The sequence below is a fragment of the Astatotilapia calliptera genome, chromosome 7, assembly GCF_964374335.1.
Source record: "Astatotilapia calliptera chromosome 7, fAstCal68.1, whole genome shotgun sequence".
NCBI lineage: Eukaryota > Metazoa > Chordata > Actinopteri > Cichliformes > Cichlidae > Astatotilapia > Astatotilapia calliptera.
This window is the reverse complement of record NC_137428.1, coordinates 53,881,674-53,907,640: the sequence shown is the minus strand read 5'-3', so window position 1 is coordinate 53,907,640 and position 25,967 is coordinate 53,881,674. Positions and strand designations below refer to the sequence as shown.

Here is a 25,967-nt window from a genome sequence, read left to right as displayed (position 1 = left end):
AAATAGTAATCAAAAACAATCAAATATAAGATATGATTTCATTTGATTTACCAAGCATGAATGACAGTTTAAATGAGGGGCTGTGGCTCCCTCTGGTGGTCATCTAGCTGTAGCAACATGGACCATATTTTTGCATTCACAACAGGTTTCTAACATTAATCATAGCATTCATAAATTATTAATAGGCCACTTTTGGGTGGCCATGTTGTAGAAATGCCCGTGCTTACCTTCCTGTTTGGCATTCTAGCAAAAAAAAATTAAAGCTCTTTGGTGCATGATGGAAATGTTGTAAATCAAAGCCGTTTACATGTGAATGCCTGACTAATAAGAACTCAGTAAACAATGTACACGCAATTTGAGGCCAACAGATGCAAATATATATATATATAATATATATTATATTAGGCTATCTCAAGGATTCAATGTGCAGTTAAACGTCTTCACACTGATAGAAGCGGGAGTCTCACTGGTGCAGCCCACTTAAGATCAAAGTGCATGTGCTGTATGTGCCCGATAGTGTAAAATGAGTTTGACATCCCTGGCCTAAAAACTATTATCTACACCATGTCTAAAAAGATGTAACGTTATGCTGACAAACTGTTAAATCGATATATTTGAGGAAGACCTGGAAACCCCAAAGGTATTCTCATATAAAATCATTTCTAGCGCGATAACTAGCTATCCAACTATGAGTACATTTATTTATTCATTCATTCATTCATTAAACTTAATATTTCAAAGCTACTTATAAGCTTTAATACTAATACTCCAGTTTTTATTAAAAAGGAAAACCATGTGCTTTCGGAAACACGAGGAAACTTTAAATACTACGTCATAGTTCGCCACCTCGTGCCGTCTCCGTCCAATCAGGGAGCGGACTGAATTTAGCCAGCCCTCCTTCTGCAGAGAAGCTTTTGACGGTGGCATGAGTAAATTTTAATACCGAAAGTATTCCCGGCTATGTCCGCCGCCGAAATGGCTTCTGCGGCTTCAGAAGAAGCACCCGCGCTAAGCGACGAGAAAGACGTACCGACGGTGGCCACAAACAACGGCAATGGCGAGGAGAAGGAAAATGGCCCTACCGAACCGGAAACGGAACAGCCAGACGGTAGCCTAGAGCCGAAAATGGAAGCGGTGGAGGCGGAGGTTGGCGAGGAGAAGCCCGCTGCAGATTCAGACAAGGCCGCGAGCGAGGTGGTGTCAGACGACGGTGTTTCTTTGGGCGACAAGGAGGTGACAAATGCTCCCGGAGAGCCAGAGCCAGTAACGGAACCACAGCAGAGCCCGGGAGACGGTCACAGCGAACCTACCGGCGATAGCACGATAAAAGATGCTAAGGAGGAGACGGGAGAGGATAGCCGGAGTTCGGGGACAGACAGCGAGAAAAGCAAAACTGTCAGCGAAGATGGAGATAAAGCCAGCGCTGGTGGTGGGGAGATGGGTGACAAGAGGCGGGCGAGTGTGGAGATATCATCCTCGGATGGTGAACCCTTGAGCCGTATGGACTCAGAGGACAGGTTGGTCGGCGGAATAACTCTTGTAGTGTAGGTGCTGTTGTAGTACCCACCCACCCAAGTAGTGACTGAACGAGTGCAGGATGGCAATCCAGTCTTTGTTTTTTAAAGTTGTCTGTTTTTAGTGTTAAAGTTTAAATCTCACATTTAAAGGTAAGCACAGAGGGCCTTTAACCTCCAGCAGCTGGATGGGAAAAACAACTTTTCAGTGGCTATTCAGATCAGTGTGAAGTGTGGGGATGTATCTAATAAAAGGTTGTTAATGCTGAACTAATCAAATTGTAGCCACTTGAAATTTTAAACCTTATTTGTTTTGCGAGAACACTGCTGACTGTGAGCCCTTTGATGGAAGCACAGCAAATTTGTAATACTATGCTAAGAAGCTATGTGTACCGCACTCATTAAGTTGATTTGGCATGAGTGTTTGTGGCATGCATGGAAAATCCCTTTCAGCCCGAAGGCTTTCAAGCATAGCAAGTATGTAATATCAGCACCTGTTCTTTATGGCTGTGCAAAGCCATCTTTGTTTTATAACTGTGACACTGAATTCCTCCTTGCCCTCTCCTCTTGCTCAGTATCAGCAGTACCTTGATGGAGATGGAGAGCCTAGTATCCAGCGGGCGCTCCACCCCTGCCATGATGAATGGACAGGGTAGTGCCAGCCGCTCTGGAAACAAGTCGATGGCTTACCAGTGTTGCTGGGACCTCTGTCCAGAGTGCTTCAACTCTAGTCCTGATCTGGCAGAGCACATCAGGGGGATTCATGTGGATGGGCAGAGAGGAGGGGTCAGTAGACTGAAAAGTTTTGTAGCCTAGTACACTAGTGCCCCTTTTTGCTCTAGCTCAACACTAACTGCGAAGAGAGCCAAATCACAGTAGAGCAATTTTCTGTAATTGGACGACTTTAATTTAAATTTATAGTTGGCCATTTTCACTTCATCGCTTCAACACCCTGGCAAATCTAAAATAAAGGTCATCTGAATCCTTCTTTTGTTAAAGTGAACTGCATAATTCATTTTCTTACTAATTTCTAGTGACATCCAGTATGCCACTGCACACTCATAAAGCACCTTATGTGCCTATAATCTGATTAAAGTGAATGTTAAACTGCTTTTTCACCAAACACTGGATCCTTTTTTTGTAAGCAAAGTAAATAAAATTTTTGTTGCCACTTTTGTAACAAAATTACTTTTTTTTTCTATATCCCATAAATCAATTAATGTAACGTTCATGCAGTTTCACAAGTCATACTGACATCTTCCATCTGTTGGCGGAATTTGAGAAAAGGTTATTGAAAGTTTTATATTTTGTAATTAGTTTTTACTTTTATTTCATTTTGACTTTAGCTTAGTGTCAGTTACCTTCCAGAGTGGATTTTCTTGTTTTAGTTTAGCTTTTACTGTTTGAAAATCTTTAGTTTTTATTAGTTTCGATGTTAGTTTTAGTCTTTGTAATTGTTTTTTATGTATGGAGGGCATATGTCAGAGGCAAGATTTAGGAAAACCAACAAAGGCGTTGCAATAGAAAAATCTAACTTATTTTAAAGCAGTTGACTCACACTGCAGACGTCAGGCAAGTTGTAATAGCCTTTTTTATCAAACTAACAAATACTAATGATATTTTCTCTATGTTTTCATATTACTTTTAGGTCATTTTCCAAGTTCCCAGTCGTGTGTTTGTTTTAATTTGAAAGTGTAGTTTTAAACCCCAGCCTTAAAAGGCTGATGTTATTTTTTGTCTCGTTGAACTAAAATGTTTCTTACATCTAATTTTCGTTTAGTTTTAGTTAACTATAATAACGTTGGTCTTTAGATAACAGGGAAAGTTAGGTTTAGATCATTTCACACATGATCTTAAAAAGGCCTTTCTTCAGGAGTCTTTATCCTCTGTTCAATATTCTGTTATGAACTATTTTTTCTCTCTGTAATCTCTTTTTATTTTGTCATGCTTGCCTGTCTGTGTTCCACAGGTTTTTGTGTGTCTGTGGAAGGGTTGCAAGGTGTATAACACGCCATCCACCAGTCAGAGCTGGCTCCAGAGACACATGCTGACCCACAGTGGGGATAAGCCCTTCAAGGTAAAACCATAAATAAACTAAGACTTAATGTCCCGCTCTTCTCTTCATTGTCTCATTATCCTTCATAGTATGGGTAATATCCTGACAGGGCCATATGTTTTTCTTGTTTCTGCTTCTCTGCTGCAGTGTGTAGTTGGTGGCTGCAATGCTAGTTTTGCTTCTCAAGGTGGACTGGCTCGTCACGTACCCAGTCACTTCAATCAGCAGAACTCCTCGAGAATGTCTGGTCAGGCCAAACTCAAGGAGGACTCCCCTTCTAAGGCCGGACTCAACAAAAGGAAGAAGCTCAGGAACAAACGCAGGTGCTCCTTACGTACGTACCTTACAGGCGCACGCACCGATCTTATTCCAAAATGCTTCTCATTGTGCTTTTCTCTCCTTTCTGTGTTGAAAAGGATTACAACCTGAGCACATTTTTGAGGTCGCGCTGTGCTTGTTTTGCTTCTAAACTCCCACATGTCTTTGTTGGAAAAGTGAGAGCTGGACCACACACACAAACACCAACACAAACAGGAACTGCTGCCAGCTAGACAGACACACTTTCCACATGGCAAAGTGCTGCATTTCAGTAGGAAGTGTTTCATGTAAAAGTGTAGTTTCTCAATGCTTGGACAGGTACAGATCACTACCTCGTTGCAGGGTTTGCCTTAAATGGCCTGTTTATGCATTATGCAGGTATTATTTTTAATTTCTACACCTCTGTTTGTCTTAATTCTCTAAACAAGAGGTAGTTTAACAACACATGTACAACATTTTCAGTTTTGTAACCTTGGATACAGATGTGATTTGTGCAGTAGTAAACCACCCATCCACCAAGAAATATTGAGTCTTTAAGAGTCTTTTGTCAGGAGTTTTGCATATTCCAGTCAATTTGTAAATTGTGTATGCTTGCCATTATTACCAACTATTAATATATAAAACATACTTTTCTTAAATGGCAACTAGATTGCAATAATATGGATTAAGAAAATCCAAATCTGAACTGAGACATTTGACCTGTATTCTAATGCAATCGAAGGTAATATTCTGCCGTTCACACTTTCTGCTGATAGTCACCTACGCATACGTTCGCTGGTCGTGAGTCATACGTGGCAGTGGTTTCTAAGCGTTTAAGGTTTAGCTGAGGGAAAAAAAATACAGTTACAAAATCCAAAGTTGTGTAATAGTTAATAATTGCCATATTTTCCTTGTTTGGTTGTCAAATCAAGTAAAGGTATGAAAATTTCCTTTCTCCTAAATGTATACTTCTGGTGATTTTTTTCATAATAATGTTTTTCCTTTCAAAGACTGCAGAGCGCTGTGTAAGTATTTTAGAAAACACGATGATGACAACTTCAGATGTTAAGAGGTCAGAGTTTTCTTTCTACTGAATTGTGTCACAGTTATTCAGAGAAACTAAAACAGTCATCTATTGTGTGAGTGCTGTAAAGTGTTCACACTGCATTTTCGCAGGAAATGCAAATTTTTCCAGTTTCATACAGCTTTCAATTGAGAGCTGTCATTTGTTTAACTTGTATGTACAGCTGGGCGATATGAGATTTTTTCATATCACGATATGTTTTTTTCATTTCAGGCGATAACGATATCTATCACGATATAAGCCAAATAACTATATTTGTAAGATTTAAATGTGCCGTTGCTCACAAGTAAAATGTGAAATAATCAGCAGCTTGTTTTTATTTAAATATTTATTTCCCATAATAAGTTCAACAGGGTAGATGTACTTAAGGAACATGAGACTTTTTCAGATAAATAAAGGCAAATATTGCAAACTACACAAAAGGCAGCCGCTAAAGCGTTTAAGTTTCAAAATAGAACAAATGAAACAGACTAAATTGTCAATTCCACTTAGAAACAAAATATTAATTCTAAAAATAAATCTTAGTTTGTTTTACAGAAGAACAGACAAAACTGACTAACTTTTGTCAATATCAAATAAACTGAGAACTAAAAGGAAATTCTCAATCTCTCCTTGTTGTATAGCTTAGCTTTTCAAACAGTTTTAACAGTTACTTTAGTCTGACAAAAGCCGAATGACGAATTAGCGCTTCCAGTCAGAGACTGAGGCTACGTCCACACGTACACGGGTATTTTTGAAAACGGAGATTTTCCTTTTTCGTTTTAAAAAATAATCCCGTCCACACATAAAGGCAGAAATGAAGGAAAACGCTGCTATGAACATGCCAAAGCAGCAGGTGGCGCTAGATTCCTAACCGTGCAGAAATGTTGGCCAATCAGAAGTCTAGAAGCCTCGGTGGGAAAAAGTAAACAAAGCTGGGGCATAGAAGCAGAACCGAGTCGTATGTGTGGAGGGACAGTAACTGTGTGTATATGTAAGCATTTAAACACTGCAGAGAGTAGAATTAACAGTATTGTAGAAATTCATTTCACCGAAACAATAACGTGGTGCACAGTGTGACGCATGCACCAGTTTATTGTATTTCCAGACTTGCTTTCGGCACAATTTACAGTGCACGCTACTCTGTTTTTTGTCAGACTTGAAATAGCCGAAATACCTTCACACTACGGAGCTTCTATGGCTCTTCCGTTTGACAATCTCTCCGGCGTTGGAACCATCATCTGTTTTCTCTTCGGTCACGCGCGGTTGATTTTTTTTTTTTTTTTTTTAAATTAAACTTTATTTACAAACAACAGTTTAACATACAAGGCACCATCATTAATCCGATTATGTTACATCCTCGGTTGAGCATTATAGCAAAACAAACAAACAAACAAAATGAACAAAAAAACCCCCAAAAACAACAACAATAAGCACAAAGTTAAAAGAGTTAGCACAAAAATAAAGAACAGTCATTGAAGGATTCGAACCAAAGGCAAAAACTAACGTGCAAAAAAAGGGCAGTCGTGATTATAAAATAGGGAGTTTTTTGTTTTTTTTAACATAGGTTAAACTCTTTAAATAAAACAACAAGTTTATGGGCTTTCTTGTTATTCACAAGTTTCAGCGATTTAGCCCAGAGTCTAAAGTCATTCAGCCATCTGTTTATACATGGTTTAGCTTTAAAGTATCTGCATTTGTGAATAAAAATTTTTCCCATTAACAAAATCGTCCTAATCAACAGGTCAAAATCTGCATTCTCAGCAAGTATTCCAAATTTTATTACTGTCACCGTCAAATGTGGTAACTGAATTCTCCTGGACTGTAGCCAGCTCCACATGTCAGTCCAGAAGGAGTGCACTGATTCACAGTTGAAAAACAAGTGATCCAGACTTTCAATATCATTTTCACAAAATGTGCAGGCGTTCACATCTAAATTAAATTTCCGTCTTAAGAATTCATTGGTTGGATAAACCTCATTAATGATTTTAAAGTGAACCTCTTTTGCTTTAGGGGAAAGAGGAAGTGAAATATACTTTTTTCTTATCGCCTTAACCTCCATGGTCTCAAATTCTTTAAGGATATAATTTCTTTTAACCGCTCGGTTGATTTTTCTAGTCGGCACACTCATTTCCTCCATTACGCGCTGGCTCCATTACCCGCTGGCTGCTTCCCAAACAAACACACGTGCGGCTTGGCACTTGTGCTGTACGTAACAAGTCCCGCGACGTGACGCTGCGGCTGTGATTGGTTCGGCTCTGCGCTACTTAGTTTGAATTGGCTGACCTTTTTTTTTATTTTTTATTTTATTTTTTTATTTTAAGAGGACAAGAGCGGCGAGGTCTATCGCGATAGCTTAATTTCTCTATCGAGTAAAAGTTATATCGCGATACATATCGTTATCGTTCTATCGCCCAGCTCTACTTGTATGGGAGCTGTTGTTACAAAAGATTAGTATTTTTCAGCTGTGAGATGATTGGGGGGCCCAAAATTGGACAAATGGTTTTATATAAACGTGTGTGTACATGTTTGGGACTTTGACTTTACTCCTGTTTTCTGCCTCCCCCCACCCCCCACCCCCCACCCTCCAGCGAGACCCCATGACTTCTTTGATGCCCAGACCATGGATGCCATTCGGCACAGAGCCATCTGCCTCAACCTCGCCACCCACATTGAAAGTGTGGGCAATGGCCACAGTGTTGTCTTTCACAGTACGGTATGTGCTTGACTGAATGTCTTGTAGTTTTTCTAGTGTCTTTTTTCCATTTTAATGGGTTTACACACAACGGGGGAGGGGGCGGTTCAGAGAGAGCAGGCTTTCTCCTTTTTTATGCTTTCCTCTTCTTCATGTCCAGCTTTAATTGGCCTCTTGCTGTGTTTGTTAAAGACTGGAAGAGTAGAGAGATTAAATCAAACACGCAGAAAGGGAAATGCATGTAAAATATTACGTTTGTTTTAAAGTTAGACCAGAAACAATTTTGGCTCCCTCTGGTCATATCTAAAACACTCTTTACTTATGTAAAATAAAAAAATAATTTACAGTTAAACTGATTTCCTCAAAATATCCTGATGTCTTAAAAATGTTAGTGCTAAGACTATTAACCACTAGGAATTCATTCACCAGATTGAAACACACTTTTTGGGCACACTGCAGGCCGCATTATTTGGAAAATAAAGCCATTAAAAATGGTTTAAAAATCACTAACAGCACAAAAATGGTAATGGCAAACAAAGGCAATAAGAATAGCTTTTTTGATTTCAGATGCAAATTTGTATGACTGACATTTGCTCATCAGCTATTTGTATGAGAATGAAAAAGCCTGGTGGCTGTCATGGTCATATGTGAGATGGTTTAGAGGTCCAGTTCACAGCTTTGAATTGGCAGAATTAAGGCCTTTGTCCATACGCCTGGCAGTCAAAGCAGAGACAGACTTCATTTTCAGACCTATCAGTATAACTCTCGGATGATACATTAAAAATAAAATAAAAGTCACTCAGTTGTTGTGAAGGGAGAAACGACACATGGAGAACAAACAGTAAATGTGCTTTTTCGCGTTTTTTAGCTGTGCGTTTGCACATAGTTTTGCTTTGGGGATTGACTTGCATTTGGCAGTTAGAGGTACTGCAGTTTTGGCCTTTCAGAGTTAATTTTTTGTGTCTTGGAAGTTGCTACTTTAGATCAGTGTTGGTCAAGTTACTTCCCCAAAAACATAATCCCGTTACTTTACTGATTACTTATTTTCAAAAGTATATATTACTTAGTTACTTTTTAAAAACACGATTTACAACCTGAATAGGTGATGAAGAAATAGATCTTTCAGCCCAATTCTACTTTTTCTGCATAATCTATCATACAAAGTGTAATCAAATGGAAAAATGTCTTTTTAAATCTCGTTTTATTAGTTTTAATCTTTTAACTTTATGCATCAAGCAAAAATTTAATTATATGCAACATTCTCTGACTGGAAGAAATTTGTTTAACATTTAAACCTATTTTCTGCACATTCCAGCACATAAAATATTTTGTTTTTTTGTGTGTTTACACTCAGTCTTTCAAATAGATGCCAGTAAAACACAGCAGAAAATAAAGTCAAAGACTCAGCGGTCCTGTTGCTCTATTTTCACCTGTAAAGCAGGAGTGGCATAGGCGGAGGTTTACCCTGGTGCAGGTGTGCCGCGGTCAGTTGAAGAATCCGCGAGTTTCTCTGTGAGTTTCCCATTACGTCATTGCACACTCGGTGCTTGCTTGGAAGTTTAGGGGTTTTTTCGCTGTAAAAAGAAGTTTTCTTCCCACGCACGGTGGACGCTAATGTTTTTGTCACTTTTTATGGAATCAAACTCAAAGTAAGGTCAGTACTTCCATGCTTTAAACGCTGCACGCTCATACTCTCTCCCACAATCGATATATGATCCACTGTTGATCTGCACACAGCTGTTGTCACGAATATCGCACTCGCTTACGTCATTGTCATGAGACATTCTCGCAAAAAAATCACGGTCTTAGTAACGCAGCGTTCCTACGGGAAAGTAACAGTAATCTAATTACCGTTTTTGCAATAGTAATCCCTTACTTGTTACTTGACAAAAGTAATGGGATTACAGTAACGTGTTATAAGTTATACACCCTTACTAGTTGGTCTCCGGGTTCTCGCTACTTTTGTATGTTAAAAGTCTATTTCTTATATAATTGGAACAGGACTTGATTTCTCTTGGCTCAAAATAGGCCCTTTGTGAATGAGTGCAAATGTACAGCTGATCAATGTACAGTTAAGGCACTGAGTTGGTTACATAATTTTATAGAAATTTGAGCTTTTTGCTGCCATTTCTAATGATTTGATAAACCAAAAAATCTTTTACTCTATAATGCAGTAAATAAGAAAACAAGGTTGGAACGCTTGTGTGTCAGAGCACCAAGATCAAATAAGATAAAGAATATTTTCAGGAAACACAGCTGAACTTTCCCAAAGTCATTTATCCGAAAGAACACATAAGAAATTAATAACATTTTCAACGATGGTTTAGACCTTCATCATCATAATGAGCAATAAAATTTGAAGCTGACTTTGTCTTCAGCGTCATCTAAATCTTTTGTCTTCCCTTCAGGGACACCAATAAAGCTGCTCGTTTGTAAATTTATGGCACTGTAATGTTACTTTTTGTACATCCCACATTTTTATTTACCGGTATTTATTTATTTATATATATATATATATATATATATATATATATATATATATATATATATATATATATATATATATAGAGCAGATTTTTTTTTCCTCTTTGCACTTGAATTGAACCTGTAGCAACAGCCCAAGGCCTGATGTTGTTTTTCTCTAAATCGGGCTTCACAGGAAAGACAATTGGTGTGTTTTATGTGTGCAGCTTTCCCCATTTTGAGCCTTGTGCAGAATACATTATTAATGTGTGGTAAAGTGCCCTTTTCACCTTAAACTGGAGCCACATGTGAGCTCTCATAGGAAGAAAAATCTTTTTTTCTGACAAAAATTCCTTAGATAAATGGAGTTTCTGTTAAGAAAACTTAACTGTAGCTGCTATTCTAATGCATTTCCACAAGGGAGCACTCTGACTCCAGTTCAGATTGAGTGATGTGGTGTTCTTCAAAAAGATTGAGGGGGGAGGAGTAAGGATCATCTGCTGCCTAATCCTCTTTTGTTCACATGGTGTACATGAAACACACACAGTCCCACTCCTTTCTCGGCGCAGTCTCTCTTTACATTTGTAAAGCAGCAGTTTTCCTGCCAGTGTCAGTAATTCTGTTTACACTTGTTATCTCCAGGCAGAAATCTATTCTATTTTACCGGCCTGTACCACTCTAGCTATGAAATATTTCCATTTGACATTTTCCCAAAAAGATATAACAATTCTTAAAAGCGTTGTTGTAGAGCATCACCATTGGCTGATCAGAAACGGGAAACAAAATGTCTCCCCTTTGGCCTCTAAATAAAACCAGCCTTTCTGAAAAGGGTTTTAACCACCATGAAAAACACACAGGAGTAAAAGGGTCGTTTAAAAACAGAGCCCGGTTCTGTTAAAATGTTTGTTTCGGTATTAAAAAGGGTATTTTGTACAACACATTTGCAGTTGTCTCAGTGATGACAACAATGATTCATCCAGTGTAATTTTTTGTGATGTTAGTAAATGAGCACACAATAAATCACAAATATGTAAGCGGTACAGTTCAAAGGAAAAACAAACAAATCTGGCCAGTTAGGTGCACATTAGTGTGTACACCCCTAAACGAATACTTTCTTGATGTACCTTTTGATTACTGACAGGGGTGTTTACACTTTTTGTATTCACTGTACCTCTTTAATGCTTGCATGTCAGCTATAGCAACACCCAGCCCTTCATTATTTGTTAGATTTTTTTGTTTGTTTCTTTTTCTGTTTTTTTTTTTTTTAAAGTAAATAATTGATGCATAAAGTGGGTGCAGCTGAGGAGTATTTTTACAGGACTCCTGTTCAGCTCTTTTCTCCTTTGCATTGCCTCTATAAACCTCAACCGGTCAGCTGCAGCAGCCAAGAATTTAAAGACAGGGAGGGAAAATTTGAAGATAAAGCTTGGGAAGAGGTTAAGAGAGGTAACTATTTGGACACAGAGTCAGAAGGAGGAAGAACCAGTCAAGGGAGGGAGAGTAACAGACTTGGAGAGTGAGGACAGGGAACAGGGGTTAAGTGAAGGTTAGGGTCATGGAATCGGAAGGAGATCTTGCCAGTTGGGCATAGATTTTTTTTCTCTGTAATCCCTGAAGGATTGTGGTGACGGGCTGCGATGCTGAGTTAGACCCCTGGCCCCAGTGGTCCCTCCCAGGCCTGGGGTTATGGAGCAAAGCCGTGGGGGGTTCTGTGGAGCTTGGCCAATGGGTCTGCTGACCTGTTGGAGCAACTCAGTCATGTTTATGATGGGATATTTTTGCTATTGCACCAATCTGCGTCATCCACAGCTTGACCCCATGACACTAGACAGGCACCCAGTTTTAGCAGGCCTGTCCTCCCCCAGCTGGATTCCTGCAGTTTTCACTGCTTTGTTTTGGAGCCACATTAATATCTGCTGTTCACTCCCTAAGTCCTCCTGCTCTCTCTCCCTCCCATTCTTTTACTTCCCCCTCTCTTACCGTCCTCCCCTGGGTTTATAGAGGATTAAGATCTGTCCCTTAAAGCACAGACCATCATCATCAGACCACTCAGCTCACAAATCACTTCATGCTGCTTAAACACAAGCCCACTTCTTTACATACATGTTCATGGCCCTTTCAAGTGTAGGCTTGGCTTGTGATTATTAACCTGGTGCTACAAGGTGCCTGAGGGCATAAGTTAGCAGCTATGCATTTTTAAATAAAAAAGCAGTAAAGCAGCTGGTTAGTGCACTGAGTCTTACCCGCGGGGCTTAAGACACTCAAGTAGGGCTCACTCCAGCTAGCACAGGAGTTTGACTCTCGTATACAAGCCCTGCTGTTGTCTCTGAGAAACTGTTCCTCTCCATGTGAACTGACGAAGCTGGAGAGCTAGCAGATAAAGGAAGAGGGAGATAAGCAAGAACAAATGAGATACAGTGCTTATTTATGAGATGTGACTAATAGTCTGAAAGGAGTTTTTACATCTTCTGAGGACTAAGTTAGAAAGTTGGAAGAGGCACATCTGAGAGCATTTTAAGTAGAATCCAGTTAGCAAAGAGGTGCAAGTCTGTTTTGATTGTTTGTTTTTGCTTGAGTGAGATATAATATCGGTAGGGAAATGTACTCGGGCAGCACGGTGGCACGGTGGTTAGCACTGTTGCCGCACAGCAAGAAGGTCCTGAGTTCAATTCCAACATCAGGCCGGGGTCTTTCTGTGTGGAGTTTGCATGTTCTCCCCGTGTTTGCGTGGGTTCCCTCCGGGTACTCCGGCTTCCTCCCACCGTCCAAAGACATGCAGCTTGTGGGGATAGATTAATTGGATAACCCAAATTGTCACTAGGTGTGAATGTGCGAATGAAAGTGAGTGCGAATGGTTGTCTGTCCCTGTATGTTGGCCCTGCGACAGACTGGCGACCTGTCCAGGGTGTACCCCGCCTCTCGCCCTATGACAGCTGGGATAGGCTCCAGCGCCCCCCGCGACCCTGAAAAAGGATAAGCGGAAGCGAATGGATGGATGGGATGGATGGAAATGTACTGTATCACTTTCTCCTATAATATATAAACAGGTGCTCCAGACTTTTTCCTCTAATTTGAATTGTCAGAAACTGCTAACTACGTGGGGTCATTGGGGTGGCTGGAGCCTATCCCAGCTGTCACATTCTGAACCGGTCAGCAGTCCAACAGAGACAAAACGCAGAGCGACAGATAACCACATGCTCTCACAGCCACACCTGCGGTTAATTTTAGATCGGGACTTAACCTTTCATGCAAGTTTTTGGGAGGAGAGACCCCCGCTGGTACAGGGAAGACTAGCAAACTCCAAAACCAGTGCTTTGTGAATAATAATGAATATTTGAAAGTGACTTAAACTGGCAGTTATCTCACGGCTGTTTGCAGCTGTGACATTTGCAGACTTCCTGATTTATATCACTGTATGTCACATTTCAGTGTATCACACTGTATCACTGTGATACCATTTAGAACTGCCTGTTATCACGGGCAGTGTATCGAGATACGATCAGATGGTAAGTAACTCTTTTAATTCCCCAAGCTATTAATCAATCACCCTGTTTTAGGTGCTTTGATATCCCTCCTTGTGTTTGTCAAGACTTGTGTGTCTGCACACTGTATTGCAGACAAAGGGAACATGGTTGATCTGCCAACTTGGCTGCTGTTTGCAAAGCGTCTAGCAGACAAATGTTAAGGCACAAGTCCAGAAACAACAAAATTAATCTCACCTAACCTAGCCTAAATAGTCCTCGTTTCATTTTTTTTGTTTTGCTTATTTTAAAGTTAATCAGTTTATTACAGGTCATGTTTGTGTCCTCCTTGCTTTCCTCAAAACATCACAAAGGTGGAGGAAGATGAAAATACATAATTTGTCAGATTATCCATCAATTAGCTGTATCTGTTTATCATTGAGGTTAGTGGGATCTCAGATAAATAAAACAGATTGAAGCTACTTAAAACACAAAAATCATGCGTTTTGTGAAATGCAGGAGCCGTTGTAAGAGGAGGAGAGCGAGTCTTGCCTCTGTCTCTGTGTCTTGTCTCAGTGGAGCCTGCTCCTTCCTGTCCTCAAACCAGTTTCCATCAATGCCAGAGCTAGTCCCTGGAGTCACAAAAATAATCTCAAAAATTCATGTGCGTAAGAGAAGTTCTTCACATGTGAGCTCATTCACAATCCTAAAAACAGACGCCCTCAAAAAAAAGGCAATTGACGCAAGAGGTTATATCTGTGGCTATTTTTGCCTCTCCTGGTTATTTTTCTTGCTTTTCTTTTCCCTACTGACAATATTTGTGAATTCCACACCAGTTTTACTATAAACCAACACAGCATGAAAGATGAAATGCTATGCATGAAAAGGGCTAGATGGGGAGGAAGTCTTGTATAGTCTCAACTGTATTTTCAAAGAAGAAAAGCCTTGAAGTTTGTAGCTGCAGTGGCTGTGCAAAAGGTTTGTATTGAAACCAGAAACCAAAGCAAAAATGAACACAGGTTTGTGATGCAAACATTCCTCTGTAGGAGTTGGTCTCCGCTAAACGCATTCCTGCCTAACGTGTTGAAGCTTTCGGTTGCGACATAACCCGCAACAGGAGCAGTGACTTTGTGACGATGGAAATGTCTCATGTGCTTTATCTTCTGTCTGAATTAGTTTCTTGGTCTTGCAGTGTGTTGCGGGGCATAGAGCACCCTGAAAATAGAAATCTCACTGAGCTCTCACATGCATTATTAAGACCGGCTGATGATTACACTAACAAGCAAAATGAGCACTGAATCACTTGGTAGGATGTTTGAAGCATGTAACCGTATTATTCATTAGAGAGGTGAGGCCAGAAATAAGACGCATCTTTGAAGCCTTTTCTCCACAGATGCGAGAGAATGCTGCAATACAGACTAAACCCGATACGTCTGTGCTCATGTAAAGCAGCAAAAGGGGCTTGAAATGTAAAGGTTAACAGCCATTTGGGTTAAATTATATTCCTGTGTAAATACTTTGTTCTGAATCTTCCTTGCTGAAGCCAGCTTAATATTTTGTTTTGTTATGTTCCTCCCATGATTGTCTGTGTAGGTGCTAGCCAAAAGGAAAGAGGGGTCTGGCAAGGTCAAGGTTCTTCTGCATTGGACACCTGAGGACATGTGAGTAAAACTTTTCCTACATGTTATTATAGATCTGCATGAGCATTTGCCTTATATTAAATAATATACAGGGTGTAAGCTTTCGATTTCATAGTGCTTTAGTTCCTTAGCTGTTCACTGGCAATGATCGAAACACATACCGTTAGAAAGGAGGGATTTGTGAATTTCATGTGGTTGCCAGTATGTAGTATAACGACTGCAGTGTCTCCAGGGATGGGTTTGACTATCGTATGGATATATGCCACGAGTCTGGAGGGAGACACATTTTGTAAGCTTTATATTTAGATATGTATTTTAAAATTTACTGCAGGCTTCTATGTCCATTACTTTCAAAAATATATCCTTTTGAAATGGGATGCTTGTTTTTGATAGACTGTGTATAAGCCAAAAAATAAGTGCCAGCATGTTTTAAAGATGTTTTGGCAGGCCTCCTCTGACTTCTAAATTGTGAGACTATTCATGCTTCAGGGGCGTCTGTATGAACCATCTTGGGTTTTGAACTGAAACTGAACCTGACACTTACATGTCTGCCTTGTAAACGGGACAGTCTTTAAGTTGTTGTAGTAACCTTGTCGTGCAAATACTTCTGGGTCTGACTACGAGATGAACTTATTCACTAGTTTAACCCCACTGAGAAGGAGAAGACGTGCACTCTGACATTTGTTAATAATTAATGTGGAATGTTAAAAAGTAATATACTTTATTTCTATAGGACCTTGCAAAACTCAAGTTACAAGGTGCTTGGGGGTAATGGTCTGCACTGATATAGTCCCATTTATCCTTGTTTCTCATTCGCACACTTGCACACTAATGGTGGCAGCGCAGCCATGCTCACCTACCATCTGATTTGGTGTCTTGTCCAAGGGCAGGTTTGCAGCATACTTTACCACCTCAGCCATGGCCACACAATAATAATAATTTATACTAATATTTGTAAGCCATAATATGTAAATGTAACCAGTGTACAACAAGGCAGCTCAACACCTCTTGTACAAACCTCCACATCTGTAACAATCCAAAGACTGAACCACTTGTACAAAATTTACCTCTTTGAGCTGTAGCCGTTTGTACGAGTATGTGTCATCCAGCTGCACATGCAGCGATCTGGGCTTCCTTCATGTCGGGGCTTGTTATAAATCTTCCTTACTTGGCTGAATGAATGGATAAACTTGTACTAAGCCCACTGAGACTTGGACCGTTCTGCACAGTCATCACCCGTTTAAATGCCTTTTGCCAGCTTAGCCTTCCTGGGCTCAGTCCACTGGAGGTGAACATTGGAAGCAAAAAGAGAGAGAGCTTCACAGAACTCTGTGATTGTCAGTAGGGCTTTTGCTCACGGGTAGATCCAACCAAACTCCCAACTCTCCCACACTCCTATTAAAGGTTTTGACTGAAAGGCATCTGAAAATGATCAGAATGCCGACTGAGAAAGAGAACAAGGATGACTAGAGATAAGCGGGAAAGAACTAGAGAAACAGAGAAGGAAGGGGAGCGAGAACAAGGTCAGTGGTGGCAAAGAAATAGTTTGAAAACAAAGGGACCTGGCAAAGACGGGAGTACTGGCACAAGTTTGCAAATTCAGCTGTCTGCTAAAAGCTTCCAGTGAACAGACTGTAGAAAAATCTTTATTCTCTGATGTTTCTGCAGTCCATCCTCCTCTTCTTTCCTTTTCCCATCTCCGATCCACCTCTACAGCCTTCTGCTTTCCATGCATGTGGGAGTTTAATCTAATGTGGGGAGAAATAATAAGGGAGTGGGGAAAGGAAGAGAGAGATGAAGTTTGGTGATTAGGAAACATTTCTCAAATTAATTCCAAACAGAGAGACAAAGATTGAGATTGATGCTGAGACCCCAAAGACAGATGCAGGCAGAATAGATGAGGAAAAGAATAGGAGGGAGAGAGATGGGAGGAAAGTGAGAAATAGGAGTGGGAGCAAAATGGCTGTGGGAGTGAGAAATGTGAGGAAGAGGCAGAATGAAATCAGAGGGAATGAATGATAGGGAGGGGATTTAACAGAAAGATGGAAGGCAAGAATGAGACGCCTTGGTTCATGCAGAAGAAGGCAGTGGTAGTACTGAGTCATACATTTGCCTTGGGCCAGAGGAGTGCTTGGGTCATTAATATGGATAATTATCCCATTACGGAGGGGGGTTACAGTAATGTCTTAAGCCGTGTGGTTGTGAGGGTGGCTTGAGTACCTCTAAACAGATGAAAGTTGACCAGGGGACCGAACTAAGTTTGCTTGTACAACATTTGCGAGGCTGTCTTTTCTATTAAGTTTAGAGGTGACTATTTTGCCACCTCTTGTTGGATAAAGTTCTTTAGTCTGTCAGGCTTTCTTCTTACAGAGGCACATTTTTTAGTTTACATTGATTTTCGGGGCACATTTACCGGTTTGTAAAACAATAAATCTATGATTTCAGACAAGAAGCTTTTCATCCATAGCCAAGAACCTGTGCCAGGTCTCGTTAACTAGCAAGAGAAGTAAGAAAAGAACACTTGATCTCATTCGGCCTCGTTCACTAATACATGCATAGAAATGTTCTTACCCTGCACAAGAAATGAAAGCTCATGAAAAACTACCCTTGGATTTATTAGACTTGCACACTGACCACTGTAGTCTTACCGCCACACATATGTTTGTGAGTTCAGAATAATTTTAAGTCAGTCTGGCCTTATTTCTCTTTTTAAGAAAGCATATTTACCTTGAGGAGAAGTGGAGAAAGTGGTGAGGATGTTGTAAGAACGAAGTATGCTTTCTCCCAGCTAGAAACTGGAAGAGAAGACAAGTTGGAAGTCAGAAAAGGCGCAAAGTGTTTCCATGGGAGTGACAATGAGGTCAAAACAAAGTGAACTGACGGAGGTGCCTGATATCTTTTCCACTGACAGGCTCATTGTGGGTCTCGGGGGGAGTTTTGACACTAAGGTAATACGAAATACAGACTAATAGACCAAAAGAAAAAGAAACCTGGTAGAGAGAAAAGAGCAGCAGATCAGCCCGAAATGAGAAACACTCAACAATGAGTGAAAAACATGTTATCACATCTGTGGGATAGTGCAAGGAATTAGACTGTAAGTGATGACATCACTTATAGGATGAAAAAAGTCACAGCACACACTGCCTAGTTTGTGAGGAACTGTAAATGATGATAAAGCAGACAAAGTGTCGAAAGTCACTCCATCATCATTTGTCCTACACACATCTGAGGCGGCTCTAAATGTGTAATTTGGTAGAATACCCTAAGGATAAGGAAGAATGTAAGCATATAGGCTGCAATGTGCATGTGTGCACATATGTTTCTCAGCCACTGAGTCAATGATTAGCTGTGTGAATGTGGGAAGTCATGTTTATTAATGCTCAAGCTAACCATTCACTGTGTGACTGACACTCATTAACTCCATTTGGATTAATGAGTAACTGATTAACATGAGCCATTATGAACTGAGATTTACCAGCAGTTCACTGAGGAGGAAAAGGGGGATGGGAGGGCTGGGAGAGAGAGCGAGAGAACCATAATTGGAGTCTAATCTTTGATGGATGGGTGAGTGGATTCCCCTGCACGCTGTTGATTGCTTTTGAATAACTAACACTAGAATACACAGTCACTGACAATGAACACCTCCAGCCACCGAATCTGTCCTGCACATAGTTATGAAAAAACTAGACGGAGCTTATATTTCCCAACATGGATTTATCTCTTAAATGTTTATGTTTTTTTCCCCAAATTCAAATTTTTTTTATTGCTTTGTTTACTTTTAGGCAGCTGCCATACAAGCTAGTGGAGATCTAACAAAAAAGCAACAGTTTCCAAAAGAAGCACCTTTAATATTTATTCTAGTCACTTAAGCAGAAACAGTTTTATAAAAAGGAAAAAAAAAGGGGGGGGGGGGTATTCACTGTGTAGAAAAGAAAAAAAGTGTAAAATTAGATTTTCTTTTTTTTCCCCTGCTCTGTTTTCAGTCTGCCCCGGGGAACTTTGTCACAAGTTTGCAAGAGTAAGCATGCAGAATTGTCTCTAAATGTACTAAAGATCAATGTAGCTTTGATCTATGATGTCTGACTACATTTTGAAAGCGCACTGGGGGTATTGTCTGGTGGGTCTCTGACCAGTTACTTCTGCACCATAAATTTTGACACGAGGCAAAAGAATTAATGCATAAACCTGCATCACTGCTATTTCTAAGTTTGCTTGTGAAACTCGAGCTGCTAATTTGATCTGATAGGAAGAAAAAGACCGTGTCAAGAACATCCACTTCCTTCCACGCATTCTGTCTGTAGTAGACATGTATGTAAGCCCCCCCCCTCTCCTCTCAAAAAAAAGAGAATAAATTTATTTTTATTTTAGGAAAAATTAGTGTGAATGTCCATTTGATGTAACCTATGCTCTATTTACTATGAATGGGTTTTTCCTGGCTGAGAGTAGAGTAGGTGTGACTTGACTCCTTGGCAGTAAGCATAATAGAGTGAAGGAGGAGGTTATTCTTTGAGCATTTATCATGTTGATTACATTTTTTTTTTTTAATTGTTAAACTGATTTTGGTTAGCACTGTTGCTATTTTTACCAACTAGGTCTTGGGTTTGAATCTATGGTGTAAACCTGACTAAGCAAGGAGTAACGTGATCTCTGGGAAGACAAAACGCATCTAAAATCTCAGAATTTCAGAAGTTTGAATTCGTTTTTAAGAATATATAAAAGTATATTGTATTTTAAATAGAACCGTTCCTAAAGTATTGTGGTGTAAAATCGTAATAGGAAGTTGGGGTGCCGATGGGGTGTAGCCTCTCTTTAGGCTGCAGTGAGTTTTATAGTCAATGAACCGGCTTTCTGAGCCTCCTGTTCTTTGTAGTTTATCAGGACACTTCATATAAAGCCATTTAATATTTTACCAATCTGATTATACTCTTTAGTGGTTTATGATAAACCTTTTGCTTCTGTCACCACTGGGAGCTTCAAGGCCTGGAGCCAGCCATCAATTCAGGGTTGAAGACGAGCTTCACTCTGGCAGGCGTTCCCCAGTAGCTTTCTCAACAGAGGGCCTCCCGCGCAATATACATTTCTGGCTCATAAAGACGCGAGGCAAATAACCTTCCCAATTCTCCTCCTGAAAATAAAACAAATCCATTTGTCTTTATTTGGTTTATGTGACTGAATGGGGTTTTTCGATCTTTTAGGGCTTTGAAAATGTGCACGTGTGTTTGTGAATGATATGAGCACTTTGGGAGTGTTTGTGTGTGTGTATTTTCGACACGTGCAACATGCTGCCCCCACTCCCCCCAGTGCAGCCTTCTTATGCATTTCCCAGACACAAGGATATAATAAGTCATCAGTACCACAGCGCACTTACTGTGAGATGTTTACATGTGTAAGTACGAGCACACACACACACACACAGGTGTTTACTGCATTTTTAACACTCCGCAGGTCCACCTCTGTCATTTGAGGTTTGCTTTGGAGAACGACACTAACTCAAGAGTAATCCAAACTGTAAAGCTGCTTTGAAGGGGGCTGTTTCTTGTCGTATCTCTGCCTCTTCTCAGCTTCCTCTTTCTTCTCTCCCCACCATTAAAGGGGATAGAGGGACTTTGTGCACTGCAGAATCAAAAAGGAAAACAACTTAGCATCACACTTCTTTACTTTTTTCAAACTTAAAAAACAACAACAACCAAACAGACAGCATATGCCCTTATCATTTGCATGAGCAAGCTATGTTTTTGCATGATTTGGGGTATTTTGTAGTCCTTTGCAACCACACACTTGAGCAAAAGCATATATATACATTATGCAGCTAGCAGCACCTTCCAGGCACTTAAACATACCATAAAAGGGTTTTTGCAACTACTGAAGTGAATCATTTTACTTTAATGTGTGCCATCCCTGCCTCCACTGCCACTTCATTTTGCTTTCCCTCCTTCCATACTTTCCTGTCCTTCATTTGTCAGTTTTGCATTATATTTTCTCTCTTTAGTTCTTCACCTCTACCTTCAACTCTGCAACATCTGAAGCGATACCTGCACACCATAATGCTGAATGGGCTGACTAGGCATGTGAATGAATGATTTGGCTTGGTGACTGCATGCTTGCCTAGCAGCCGCCTGGTGTGTGTGTGTGTGTGTGTGTGTGTGTGTGTGTGTGTGTGTGTGTGTGTGTGTGTGTGTGTGTGTGTGTGTGTGTGTGTGTGTGTGTGTGTCTCTGTCTCTGGGGGCTCCTGTGATGACGCACATAGTGACGGGGGAACGCTGGGGGTGGAGACGGGGAGGTGGGGGCTGTAGGAAGGAGGGGAAGCGCAGCAGACTTGCTAAGCTCTTTGTTTCTTTCTTTTGCACCTCAACTTGCCACGCCATTACTCGGCACACTCCCATACTGTGGGTGCAGTAAGGTGCTACTGCTCAGTTCAGCATTTAATATAACACACTCTCTAATTGAATTTTAAGGGGGAATATAATCAGTCTGTTGTCATTGTACTTCTAAGCCAGTTTTTCCATTTTGTAGTAAAATTTGCAAAAGAAATCACTGACACATACGATCTGATCATGCAAATGAGAGGAAGGTACACTTTTTCCACCCTTTGTGTGTGCTAGTCTGGTCACTTGTGCACGTATGTCTGTTTCTGTGGTTTGGTTCCTTATAGAAACATACCTAGTCTTCAGAGATAGGTGTTAACGTGTTCATTTGACTCACTGAGGCTACATCTTTCCCACCCTGCTCCGTTCGACCCTACTCCCACTCCGTCCTCGGTATCCTCATCTTCGTCTTGTAACCTTGAAATCTGACCACATGTCCTCTTTCTGCATGTATGTGCTGTCTCGCAGACTGCCTGACGTGTGGGTGAATGAAACAGAGCGATCTCAGCTGAAGACTAAAGTGGTGCACTTATCCCAGTTGCCACAGGACACAGCCATGCTATTAGATCCCAACATCTATCGGTGAGTGTGTGACAATGCCAGTGACCTTTTTGTTTGCATGCATGCATGTCTGAATGCACAATGGCACAGTGCTGCAGATCGGTGTTTTACTGCAGTCAAATACATGGGTAAATATTACCTAATTAAAATGACACTTGTGTGTTTAAGGTTTTTGCCTGCACAGCTATGTGTATGTGAGAATTTCTGCAAGTAGGTCTGTCAGGTTGTTTGTGTCCATGTGCTTTACCATTCTTCCAGCAGGTGGCACCAACTCATGATTTTAGCAGATTGGATTCAACAACCTGATACAGAGAAAACACGTTTTGTGTTCCTTGTAAGGCGAAAAACATTATCTGTTGTGCAGGCTGGTCAGAGAGGTCAGCTTTTGGTTAAAGTACAGATGCAATTTTCTGTTACTTGCATATATGCAGATTGCATTTTACTGAGCAACTGATAAATTCATAAAATGAATAATAAGTTGTTAGTGTTGCTCTCCACATGACCCTGTTTTTTTTTTTTTTATTTCTTTTGATTTTTTTAAAAAATGGAACTTGTCACAATACAGTTTTAATACAGGAAAAAGTAATTTCCTGCTGTTGTGCAAATGCAACTCAGTGGACCACGTTTTCTGTCTTCAAGTGCACCACACACCACTAAACATTAGCTATGATATTATTTGAATCCTGCACAGCTCTTCTAGACTTGCACTCGTCACTGACATGAGAAAACAAGGGTAACTTTATGGCACCCCATAAAAGTCTGAAAATGAATCCTGAAAGAGGAACAATGTGCCTAAAATAACAAAGTGGTCATCTTACCAGAGATATATGGCACACAAGTGTGCTAATCAGCACACAGGCTGGCTGATTTTAATTAGAGGTGAAGGCTCAGTAACTGCAGAGGCTGCTGCTGGACTCTGGTTTCATAGTTGAATATAACCGTCAGCACCTAGCCAATTTATGTCAAGGTTGTCCTCGTGCATGAAATCCCAAAACAAATGTTGTAGCTGCTGCTTATGGCAGCAGATATTATTTGTTTGGACTCCTGTTCATGTATATGAGATGGAATAAAAGACCGTCATAGTGGCAGTGCTTCCGTGATGAAATGCCTGAAATCAGCTCAAGCACACGAAGATTCTCTTGAAAAAGTGTCTTGATGCATGCTAAATCGTCCAGGTAAGGATACCCCACAGAGTTGAGTCTGTTCATCTGGACGTAGTGTTTTCTATCTACAACGTTTCTCCCACTAAAAACGCTACGTGCAGATGAACAGACTCAACTCTGTGGGATGTCCTAAAAATGTTTCTTTCTTTTCAGAGCACTTCCTCAAAAGCGTCTGAAGCGCAGGTAAGCTGAACATGTTCAACATCGAGGTGTTTGTGAAGTATAAATAAAATCATTTTAAAAAATGGATTTTAGACACTCTCTACTATATACAAAGGCATGTATGTTGGTTCAAAGCCAACTAGTAGTCATGTTAATCAATTACAGCAGGTACACAAGTAACTTGAATAGGCTATTAATGTGAACCTGAGCTACAAACGAACAGTACAGGACTTAAAGGAGCAACTGGATAACAATATATTTTATGTAGTTTACTTACTACAGCATCATTAATACACACACACACACACACACACACACTGTTTATACGAATTATTTTAGTGAAGTATTTAAAGTGGGAGCTTTGTGGAAGTTTGCAGCAGCAACAATGTTTTCAGTGACGTGCAAAAAGTCTCAAGACACGCTTAAAACATATATGCGTGAATCATTAAAGTCACATCAGACTCTTGTGTGAAGATGAGTGCATGGTTTTTGAAGTTCACCGTGGTGTTGGTGCGTGTATGCAGATAAGACAGAACTGCTGCCTCATTCTTGCTCGCCACCTCGGCTGTTAAATACACATATGCAGTTGAAATGTCTTTTTTCTTCCCGCTGTGACGTAGATCAAATGATGCACTGACGATAATGTTCGTGCGTCTGCAGTGTTGCTACCCGTGGCTGTGACTTCCCTGTAGTGAAATATCATTACAGAGGATTACTTATCGCCCACAGCTCGGCAGTTCCTGTGTAGCATGAAGCCAGTTAACTGAGAAACAGGCCATTTTGAAGCCACAGCCTTTGGCAATTGTTAGCCTCATTCAAACATTAGCTCTTATTTGGACTTTGTTTATTATTCCATTAATTGACCGCAGTAGTGAAGTACATCCAAAAAAGGAAAAAAAAAATGCACTAAAAGCTCTTAATGTAAAGAAGTCAGCTCAGTGTCTGAACACCGAGGATAGATCCAGTTTTTTCTTACTGAAATCTCTTTGCTGGCAGATTAAAAACTCGAGTCTCCATCTCTGTTTCTCTCCTGTCTTTGTGCTCAGCCTGTAAGGGGTCATCTTTGGACTTGATGCTTAAGTTGAAGTTCCTGTATGGGACGCTCTTCATCCGTCTCTGCTGAATGGGGGGAGTGACATGGCGATAAAAGGAAACAGGCTTTTCTGCAGTTCTCCTTTTCCCTCTCCAGCTTTGTATATAAAATGATTGTTGTAGCCAAGTGTGATGTCAAATGGGACTGAAAATTTTTAAAACCTTTGTGTTTAACAGAAAATGAAATGAATGTTGTTGTTTTTTTTTTAAACAAGAACCAAACATATTAACTCCAAGTAGTGTAAAAAAAACTGCAACAAAAAACCTGTTTTGTGCAAGCTTGTCAGATAACACAGCATCATTTTATAGCTGTTTTGTGTAAAATATTTATCCAGATTTGTAACTTATTTTTATACCTTGAAAATACTGGTGTACTGTGGATTTCTGTGAAGGTTTTGAATAGAACCGTATTTACTGTGATAATATATGTAAGCTGTCACCTGTAGGGATACTTGGAGATTTTCTAGTTGTAATTACGTTGTACGTCTTAACAAATTATCCTATTTATAGTTACTGAATGCAGTACTGTTAACTATGTGTGCGACGGTGAAGAGTGAGGCTGTGCCGGTCGTCAGACAGTTCAAATGGTGTCTGGAGCAATAGGGACACTACAGTGTAGCTCTTAATCTCACCCAATCTGTAGACAGCGTGCCAGAAAATAAAAGGCAGGCATGTAAAATGTTTAAATTGCAGCAACTAACGCGGCCTCCTCTTCCACAAGTAACACGAACTGTATGTATCATAGTTGTTAAATGTTCATTGATTAACATTACCGCTATTTAAGCACTCAAGAAATATTGGTAAGTGTTTTCTACGTAATGTTTGAAATTAACTATTGTGTTTGTAATAAAATTGGGGAAATGATGTTAATGAATTGAACTTGTATCTGTAATGATCCAAATGGCTACATTGGCAATGGCGCAATCCACTGTTGCGTGGCTGTAGTGGAGTGTAAGTTCTTTAAGGGTGTGCTGGAGGGATTGGCTTTACTTGGCATCCATTAGCAGAACAGCTTTGGGAGCATGCTGTGGAGAAGCTAATGACTGGGCTGGCAGAGCAGGGCCACTGCCAGCCTCAAATGTTGGTGAACATGCCTGCAGAGAAAACAGAGTTCAGGGAGAGGTCTGCTACAGTGTGGCTGTCCTGCTCGTCAATATTTCATGCACTGGTCACACATACAAAATTCTTTTGGACTCCAGTGCCTGAAACAGTGTGGCTGAAGGTTTGCTTTTGTGAGCGTTTCTAATATCTGCAATGGTCTGTTGAAGCTTATAGAAATGTTTATGGCAAATGATAATAATGTAATGTTCTAATAATGTAGGCAACTCTGTGTCAGCATGAAATCTTCATAGTCCCACTGCTGGACCAGTTTACATTTTTGGTACTAATATGTGAACCTTTTGATACGGAAATAAATAAATGTTTGTTTTGTTTC

The 25,967-nt window shown here is 40.3% G+C and overlaps 1 protein-coding gene across 4 annotated transcripts; it reads left to right on the top strand.

Moving 5' to 3' along the window:
- Positions 1 to 702: 702 nt before the first annotated feature.
- LOC113026589 (zinc finger protein aebp2-like) lies at positions 703 to 25,967 on the top strand. 4 transcript variants are annotated; one of them, XM_026175536.2, is made up of 10 exons: positions 703 to 1,517; positions 2,090 to 2,300; positions 3,484 to 3,591; positions 3,718 to 3,904; positions 4,878 to 4,892; positions 7,522 to 7,646; positions 15,143 to 15,210; positions 22,023 to 22,136; positions 23,432 to 23,461; positions 24,487 to 25,967. In XM_026175536.2, exons 1-10 carry the CDS (start codon positions 961 to 963, stop codon positions 24,491 to 24,493), a joined length of 1,422 nt encoding a protein of 473 aa, XP_026031321.2. In that variant the 5' UTR covers positions 703 to 960; the 3' UTR covers positions 24,494 to 25,967. The 4 variants fall into 4 exon arrangements, with proteins under 4 accessions (XP_026031321.2, XP_026031322.2, XP_026031323.2 ...); XM_026175537.2 differs by lacking the exon at positions 4,878 to 4,892; XM_026175538.2 differs by lacking the exon at positions 23,432 to 23,461.